The sequence below is a fragment of the Bos mutus genome, chromosome 6 (assembly GCF_027580195.1).
Source record: "Bos mutus isolate GX-2022 chromosome 6, NWIPB_WYAK_1.1, whole genome shotgun sequence".
Lineage (NCBI taxonomy): Eukaryota > Metazoa > Chordata > Mammalia > Artiodactyla > Bovidae > Bos > Bos mutus.
The window spans coordinates 15,447,227-15,456,629 of record NC_091622.1 but is presented as its reverse complement, the minus strand read 5'-3'; the positions used below and the strand labels follow the sequence as shown (position 1 = coordinate 15,456,629).

Genomic DNA, 9,403 nt, shown 5'->3' with positions numbered 1-9,403 from the left:
CGTGACATTGTACAGGAGACAGGGATCAAGACCATCCCCATGGAAAAGAAATGCAAAAAAGCAAAATGGTTGTCTGGGGAGGCCTTACAAACAGCTGTGAAAAGAAGAGAAGCAAAAAGCAAAGGAGAAAAGGAAAGATATAAACATTTGAATGCAGAGTTCCAAAGAATAGCAAGAAGAGATATGAAAGCCTTCTTCAGCGATCAATGCAAAGAAATAGAGGAAAACAACAGAATGGGAAAGACTAGGGATCTCTTCAAGAAAATCAGAAATACCAAAAGAATATTTCATGCAAAGATGGGCTCGATAAAGGACAGAAATGTTATGGACCCAAGAGAAGCAGAAGATATTAAGAAGAGATGGCAAGAATACACAGAAGAACTGTACAAAAAAGATCTTCACGACCCAGATAATCATGATGGTGTGATCACTGACCTAGAGCCAAACATCCTGGAATGTGAAGTCAAGTGGGCTTTAGAAAGCATCACTACAAACAAAGCTAGTGGAGGTGATAGAATTCCAGTTGAGCTATTCCAAATCCTGAAAGATGATGCTGTGAAAGTGTTGCACGCAATATGCCAGCAAATTTGGAAAACTCAGCAGTGGCCACAGGACTGGAAAAGGTCAGTTTTCATTCCAATCCCAAAGAAAGGCAATGCCAAAGAATGCTCAAACTACTGCACAATTGCACTCATCTCACACACTAGTAAAGTAATGCTCAAAATTGTCCAAGCCAGGCTTCAGCAATATGTGAACCGTGAAATTTCTGATGTTCAAGCTGGTTTTAGAAAAGGCAGAGGAACCAGAGATCAAATTGCCAACATCCGCTGGATCATGGAAAAAGCAAGAGAGTTCCAGAAAAACATCTATTTCTGCTTTATTGACTACGCCAAAGCCTTTGACTGTGTGGATCACAATAAACTGTGGAAAATTCTTCAAGAGATGGGAATACCAGACCACCTGATCTGCCTCTTGAGAAATTTGTATGCAGGTCATGAAGCAACAGTTAGAACTGGACATGGAACAACAGACTGGTTCCAAATAGGAAAAGAAGTACGTCAAGGCTGTATATTGTCACCCTGTTTATTTAACTTATATGCAGAGTACATCATGAGAAACGCTGGACTGGAAGAAGGACAAGCTGGAATCAAGATTGCCGGGAGAAATATCAATAACCTCAGATATGCAGATGACACCACCCTTATGGCAGAAAGTGAAGAGGAACTCAAAAGCCTCTTGATGAAAGTGAAAGTGGAGAGTGAAAAAGTTGGCTTAAAGCTCAACATTCAGAAAATGAAGATCATGGCATCTGGTCCCACCACTTCATGGGAAATAGATGGGGAAACAGTGGAAATAGTGTCAGACTTTATTTTTCTGGGCTCCAAAATCGCTGCAGATGGTGACTGCAGCCATGAAATTAAAAGACACTTACTCCTTGGAAGGAAAGTTATGACCGACCTATATAGCATATTCAAAAGCAGAGACATTACTTTGCCAACAAAAGTCCGTCTAGTCAAGGCTATGGTTTTTCCTGTGGTCATGTATGGGTGTGAGATTTAGAATGTGAAGAAGGCTAAGTGCCGAAGAATTGATGCTTTTGAAGTGTGGTGTTGGAGAAGACTCTTGAGAGTCCCTTGGACTGCAAGGAGATCAGCCCTGGGATTTCTTTGGAAGGAATGATGCTAAAGCTGAAACTCCAGTACTTTGGCCACCTCATGCGAAGAGTTGACTCATTGGAAAAGACTCTGTTGCTGGGAGGGATTTGGGGCAAGAGGAGAAGGGGATGAAAGAGGATGAGATGGCTGGATGACATCACTGACTCGATGGATGTGAGTCTGAGTGAACTCCGGGAGTTGGTGATGGACAGGGAGGCCTGGTGTGCTGCGATTCATGGGGTCGCAAAGAGTCGGACATGACTGAGTGTCTGATCTGATCTGATCTGATCTTATGTATATATGTGTACTCACCGTTAATATTCTGCATATGCTATCATTAAATTGTCAGCCACTCATAGCAATTTTTTATTCTTGTACCTATTTGATAGTCTGCATACTAAACTGAAAAGGCACTTTGTACTTGCAGGGTATGTTCTGTTGAACAAAATTGATTATTTAAAATGAAATTGTATATTGTTAGAGATGAAAGGAACTTTAGCAAATATCTCATCTGATTTTATCATTTTTATAGCTGAGAAAATTGAGATTAAATGACTTAACCATGCGCACTGTTATTGGAAATGTAAATTGGTACAACCACTGTGGAAAACAGTATGGAGAGTTCTCAATAAACTAAAAATAAACCCAGCAATATAACCCAACAATTCCACTCCTGGGTATATATCAGAAAAACACAAATATACTAATTCAAAAAGATACAGGCACCCCAATGTTCATTGCAGCATTATTTACAATTGCCAAGATATGGAAGCAACTGAGTATCCATCGACCGATGAATGAATAAAGACATAGTATAAATATATAAAACAATGTAATACTAATAAGCCATAAAAAATGAAAATTTGCCATTTGCAACAACATGGATGGATATGGAGGGTTTTATGCTAAGTCAAATAAGCCAGACAGAGGAAGAAAAACACTATATGATATAACTTGTATGTGGAATCTAAAAAAATACAACAAACTAATGAATATAACAAAGAAGAAGCAAGCTCACAGATATAAAACAACAAACTAGTGATTACCAGTAGGGAGAGGGAAGTGGGGAGGGGCAATATAGGGGAAGGGAATTAAGAGGTTTAAACTATTACGTAGCATGTAAAATAAGCTATAGGATATACTGCACAACACAGGGAATAGAGCCAGTATTTTATAATAACTATAAATGGAACATAAACTTTAAAAATGGTGAATCACTATATTATATACATGCAACATATAATATCATACATCAGCTATACTTCAATTTAAAAAATATATAAATAAGTAAAATGATTTAACCAAGGTGATCAAACAAATAAATGCCAAACAGGGACATGAAGCCTTGTGCCCTGACTTGCAGTGGAGTGGAGTCCTGTGGATCAAGCCGTGGAAGATAAAGCTCAGCTTACAGCCCCCATCAAACTGCTCATCTTTGCTCCCTTTCAGGCTGTAGCAGCCATTAGAGTTTAAATATGAAGGCTTTGTTATTCACCAGTGATCAAAGATGAGCAAATTACCTGGAATATATATATATATATATATATATAAAATTAATGCACTTGATAGCATTATTCCCATTTTGCCAATAAGGAAGCTGAGCTTCTGAGACTCTGAGTAATTTACCTAAGTTTATACACATCTGGGAAGCAGCAGAGAGAGAGTTCAGTTCTAGGTGCATCTATCTCCAAAGCCAAGCTCTGAATGATTATACTGTATGATACAAAGATTTACTAACTCTGTTTGTATATATTCCACGTTACGTTTTTAAACATATCAGACTGTATGCCTGTGTTCTCTTTTGTTGATATACTTTGCCCATACAGTCCTGAAGTGGATAGAAAGAGCTAATATGGATGCTTCCCAGCGAGAAGGCTTATCGAGGAAGAAGTAGGTTTACCAGAAGGTCTTGCTGTTGACTGGATTGGCCATAAACTCTACTGGACAGACAGAGGGTATGTTTCCTCTTTTGTTGCTGAGTCATGGCATGGGAATGATGGGATATGTAGTACAGTTGGCCTCATTCTTCACTTGGAAAACAGGAAGATATTGCTGGTCCCCTGACTGGCATCAGAGGAAGATGCCCCCAGTGCTGTCCACAGTCCCTTCCTCCGCTCCCCACCACCAAGCAGGACCTTCCTCCTTTCATCAAGATTGTATCTTTCATTAGGGTGAATGTTGAGGACCAAGAAAGCAGCGTGTGTTTTTGCACTTTAGGGTGTTGTAATCAGAGAAACGCAAAGCCTGTCTGGATACAATCCGCACGCTTTTTCTGAGGATCTGCTATGGGTTAGCTGTTACCTAGGTGGCAGGGAAGATACACAGGAGCATGAGGAGCTCCATGTTTCCGGTCAGCTTAGTGTAACCAGGGAGACAAAGGGCATATACACAGGAAAAAGTAATGCAAACCCTTGGTCTGAATCTCAGTACAAAAAATGTCATAGGTCATGCATAAATAATTGCCAAATGAAGGTGGGTACTCCCAGAGGGGGCTCTGGAAGAGGCTTCGGGGATCAACTTCCCCTTCATTTTATGGGTTGCGGGGCAGGGGGAAACTAAGCCTCATAAAGCTAAGTGATTTATTCAAACCCACATGTTGGCTCTTTTAAATGAGTGTGAAGGAGGGAGCAAGTACTTCACACTGGAGTTGGGAGGAAAGTCTTCTTCATGGGGGAGAGATGGTGTGTTTTCTCTTTGCTGGGAGACAGCAGGACCAGAGAGAAGCTGTGGTGTGTCTGCCCTCTGGGCACACCGCTCTTGGGGCTGCAGGAAGCATTGCTGCACTTGGGTGTGTGTGTGTGTGTCCTGCGTGAGCCCCAGGAACAGTTGGGGTGGGGAGGAGGGAGAGAAAAGAAGTGGCTGCGTCTCTTGTGTTTGCTAATGAGAGTCCACTTCCTGCTTCTGAGTGAGAAAGAGCCAATCATAATACCTCACGGGAGAGTCTTAGAGACTCTAGGCTCTGGGACACTGTTTCAGAGGATCTTAAAGCTATGGAGGGACCTGGCGGCCAACTCAAACCTCTGGCACCTCCGCAACCACATTAAAGTAAAACAGAGAATGAGTTGGGATTTCACCTCAACCAGTGGTCCCAACACAGAGGAAGAAGTCCCAGGGAGTGGGTTTAAATGCTTCAGGGCAGGTTTTCCATGTCCCAGAAAATCTCTTTTGGCCTGGATAACCCATGGGAAACAAATGGGCTTTTAAAAATGAGCCAGATGTATGATGTGGTGCTCAGTTATGAATAATACGGTATTTCTGTCCAGACCGAGTATATTTTAATTAATTTGTTCACTTATTTGCTTATTCATTTAGCCATACCTTCATCCCATTTCATTATTCTTTTTGTATTTATTCATTTATTGAATAATTGAAACGCACCAGATACTGCACTAAGAGCTTCGTATCCATATTGACACCCCAAAAGATAAGTTTTCATATCCCCAACTTAAACATTAAAAAAATTGAGAATCAGAGAGGTAAAACAACTTTCCCAAGGTCAAGCAGCCAGCAAGTATTGGATCTGGAATTTGAACTCAAGGGTGACCATTTCCGAAACTTTTTAATAATCTTAAAAATAATATGTTTTTAATAATCATAGGTACGTGCTACCTCCAACAACCAGGGTTGATTAAACATGCTTGACCCAGAGTCCTATAACAAGTGAAAATCAACTTCAGTTGTAATAATGATAAAAATCATAATAATGGTCTTCTCTGTTTTGAACCTACTTAAAAGGACATTTAAAATGTTACCTGTGCATAATGACAGAGCTTGTACACGGCTGTTCTCGGAAACGTTGATCAGGACAGCAGATGTCAGCCACTTTTGGACTCTCTAAGGATGCTGGGTCTCCTCGCGTTTCTCACATCCTCATGGCACCTCTAATTGTACGTGTTTGATTAGTAGTACTGTAGTACCCACTGCCAAGGCAGTGCCTTCAGGAGATAGACAAGCACCACCCTATCAGACCTCAAATTCCCTAGTTCATTGACTTGAGTAATAACAAGCCCTTCTCAAGTCCTCTTCCCTCTAAAGGCAGCTGCCAAGAGAAAACCTTTAATTTGTCTGGAAATGAGAGGTTTATAGTTTGAAAACCTTGATATTAGCTAGAAATTTGATTTGTGGTATTAGATTATATAGTAACTCTTAACCAAGTTAAAAAAAAAGCAGAATGGATGCTTATGGTTTATATTGGCTTAGGAGAAGACAGATTCATATTAACATCTAACTGTAGGAAGGAAGGAAGTTGGTAATTCCCCTGGCAATGTTATTATTTAGTGATAAGGGGTCCCGATTCTGATACTAAGATTCTTTACTAAGTCAGATCCTTAGTAAAAAGAATCAGGAAGAAAACAAAGTATCTGTTTGCTCATCTTTTTGAGTCGACAAAAACCACTATAAGGTAAGAAAATCACTCTTCTAGAATTCTGGATGGACAGCTCTTGCCCTGGAAACAGGATGGATTTAGGTCAGGGTCCCCAACCTTTTTGGTACCAAGGACCAGTTTCCTGGAAGACAATTTTTCCATGGACCAGGGGTGGAAGGATGCTTCTGGAATGATTCAAGTACATTACAGTTATTGTGCACTTTATTTCTATTACTATGAGATCAGCTCTGCCACAGATCATCAGGCAGTAGATCCTAAAGGTCGGGGACCTTTGGTTTAGAGGATCCCAGTGGTGGCATTGAGACCAATTAGATAACGACTCTAAAAAGAAAGATGTTCCACTCGATTGAGGGTTATGCTTGAACTCATGTGAACCCAAATGTTCGTCCTTGTCTTTGCTTTCTCATGACCAACACTGGAATTCAAGATATGCTTTCTGGCTGAATCAAGCAGAAGTGTGTTTTGGGTGACCCCCTTGGGGAGTTTTGAGAGCAAATACCAGCCGTCCTGCCTGAGACAGCTCCAGAGTCAGGAGCTTACATCTGTATCAATTCTCACCCCCTCACTCCTGCTCAAAATAGTGAGAATTTAGAGATGATAAAACAATGAGATCAGAACTGACAGCTGTGTCTCCTCTGGTCACAAGCAAGCGGCTTCAGAATTCCTTGCCTCCTACCAAGGGCACAGGCACAGTGACAGCTGTGACTGAGTGAAGTTGACACATTGAGTTCAAAAATGCCTTCTGCCTAGCAGTGCCCTTCCTACAACCCCTTCATCTAGGAATAAAGTGGCACTGCAGTATAAATAATTTCCAATTATCCACTGCTCTAAGCTGGTAGTTTGCAAAGCGTACTTGCCCCAGCCCAGGCCCTGAGCCAGTGTTATCTTTGTCTCCCTCTTGCATATGGCATGTGAGGAAGAAGAAATCAAGCCCCTTCCCCTGTCTAGAAAGGGCACTCGAGCAAGCCCCCTGGAGAAGATCTCCTTAGCGTTTGTTCTGTAGGACAGGGAGGAGGGAATGATCCTGCCCTGTGTTTCTGGGCAGGTCTGTTGTGTGCACACACTGCCCGGAAGAACAAGGGCTAGGCCTTTCCAGATGCTTATTGAATGAAATATAGCTATGCTTTCTAGGTTGCAGTGGGGAAACTGGGCAAGCAGGCCTCACATGGAAGGGAAGGGAGGTTCTTTTTTATCCCTTCTGTTTGTGATCCTGCCTGTTCCAGGGAGCTGCTGGGGCTCATGGTGCCCTCCAAGCCATGGCCCTGAATCTGCCAGCTGCATTCTTTTTTGTTTGCTTGTTTTCTTTATTTTTAATTGTAGAATAATTGCTTTACAATGTTGCATAGGTTTCTGCCACACAACAGCATGAATCAGCCATACATGTACACATGTCCCTTCCCTCTTGAGATTCCCTCCCACCTCCCACCCTATCCCACCCTTTGAGGTTGTCACAGAGCACCAGGCTGAGCTCCCTCTGCTATATAGCAATATCCCACTAGCTAGCTATTTTACACATGTTAATGATGTTGAAGCTGAAACTCCAATACTTTGGCCACCTGATGTGAAGGGCTGACTCATTTGAAAAGACCCTGATGCTGGGAAAGATTGAGGGCAGAAGGAGAAGGGGGCGACAGAGGATGAGATGGTTTGATGGCATCACCGACTCAATGGACATGGGTTTGGGTGGACTCCGGGAGTTGGTGATGGACAGGGAGGCCTGGCCTGCTGCGGTCCATGGGGTCACCAAGAGTCAGACACGACTGAGCGGCTGAACTGAACTGAATGTATACATGTCAATGTCCCTCTCTTGATTTGGCCCACCCTCTCCTTCCCCCTCTTTGCCCACAAGTCTGTTCCCTGTGTCTGTGTCTCTGTTCTTCCCCTGCATATAGGTTCGTCAGTACCATCTTTCTAGATTCCATATATATGCACAAATATACGATATTTGGGCTTCCTTGCTGGCTCAGATGGTAAAGAATCTGCCTGCAGTGCGGGAGACTTGGGTTTGATCCCTGGATTGGAAAGATCCCCTGAAAAAGGGAATGGCAACCCACTCCAGTATTCTTGCCTGGAGAATCCCCATGAGCAGAGGAGCCTAGCGTGCTGCAGTCCATGGGGTTGCAAAAAATCAGACACAACTGAGCGACTAAGCACAACGTACGATATCTGTTTTTCTCTTTCTGACTTACTTCCCTCTGTGTCAGTTGCATTCTTACACATTCCGTAATATAATTCCCTCTTTCTCTTTTTCTCTTCCCTCCTGGCCTCCCTCCTGGCTCCCTCCCTCCCCCTCACTCTTCTGTGGATCTTTAAGCTCTTTAAGGACAGAGCTGGGTTTTGTATACTACTGTGTCTCCAATGCTTAGGGCAATCCCTGGCACACATTAGGTGCTTCGTAAATATTTATTTGATAATAGAGATTTGTTTGGCAAATGGAAAAACTTAGAAAACAAAAGTTTTCTCCCCAGCCAGATTCCAAAGAGTTGTTATCATTTTTTAATGTGAAGGGTAGCAAATAATATTTCAATTCTCCCATTTGTCTTAGAATCACACGGAAGAAAATTAAAGTCAATATAACACTCCCCTACCCGTCCTTGTGTTGGCTGACTCTGTGGCCCTGAGAGATCTGCTCTCCCTGCTCCCTAGGGTCTGTGGCCAGAGGCTGGTGGTTCCTCTGGCTCTTACTGGTTTCAGCAGGAGCTGGGAAGTTGTAAAGAGAAGGGAATGGTGGTATTTATTTAAACATCCTGACTTTAACACTGTCGGGCCACTGACATAGCCCCTCTTACCTTACCTTTCACTGCGTATTTTAATAAAGTGGGTTGAATATTGAGAAACTAATTAAAACATTGTGTCTAAAAAAACAAAAAAAACAAACCAGACTATGAGAGTGTTTCTCCTGACTCGTGCGTGAGAATGTGTATGTGCTTGTGCGCGTGTGTGATAGGGTAGTTTAGAATGCCTATTTTGCTCTTCAGTAAGCAACAGGGAAAGTATTTTTGTTTAAAAAGTAAAGTTGGTGTAACAAGCCCCTTTACATGCATTTTAGGAAATCTCTCGTTGAAGGGAGTGATTTAAATGGAAAGTATTGTGAAATAATCATTAAGGAGGGCATCTCTCAGCCACGAGGAATGCTGTTCATCCAATGGCCAAGTAAGTAATTGTGAAACTAAGGCCCTTTTTTTGCAGAGATCATAGAACACTTCATGTTTGATGTGCTAGTGTCCAAAATTTGTCTTAAGATCTCAGGTAATCAGTGGAATCAGAAACCAAGAAAATCCATGAGATGTGTTCAAGTGTTTGGAAATTATATGGCTAGCGTGACTTCCTCCTCCTTTTAATGTCTTTTGATTTACTTTTC

The 9,403-nt window shown here is 42.1% G+C and overlaps 1 protein-coding gene across 1 annotated transcript in view; it reads left to right on the top strand.

Annotated features, from left to right (window-relative positions):
- The window catches only part of EGF (epidermal growth factor), a 101,468-nt gene that overhangs the window by 56,845 nt on the left and 35,220 nt on the right, over window positions 1–9,403 (top strand). The window contains 4 exon segments of the mRNA XM_070372916.1: window positions 3,436–3,523; window positions 3,526–3,610; window positions 9,092–9,168; window positions 9,171–9,195. Coding sequence (XP_070229017.1) covers window positions 3,436–3,523; window positions 3,526–3,610; window positions 9,092–9,168; window positions 9,171–9,195 — 275 coding nt within the window.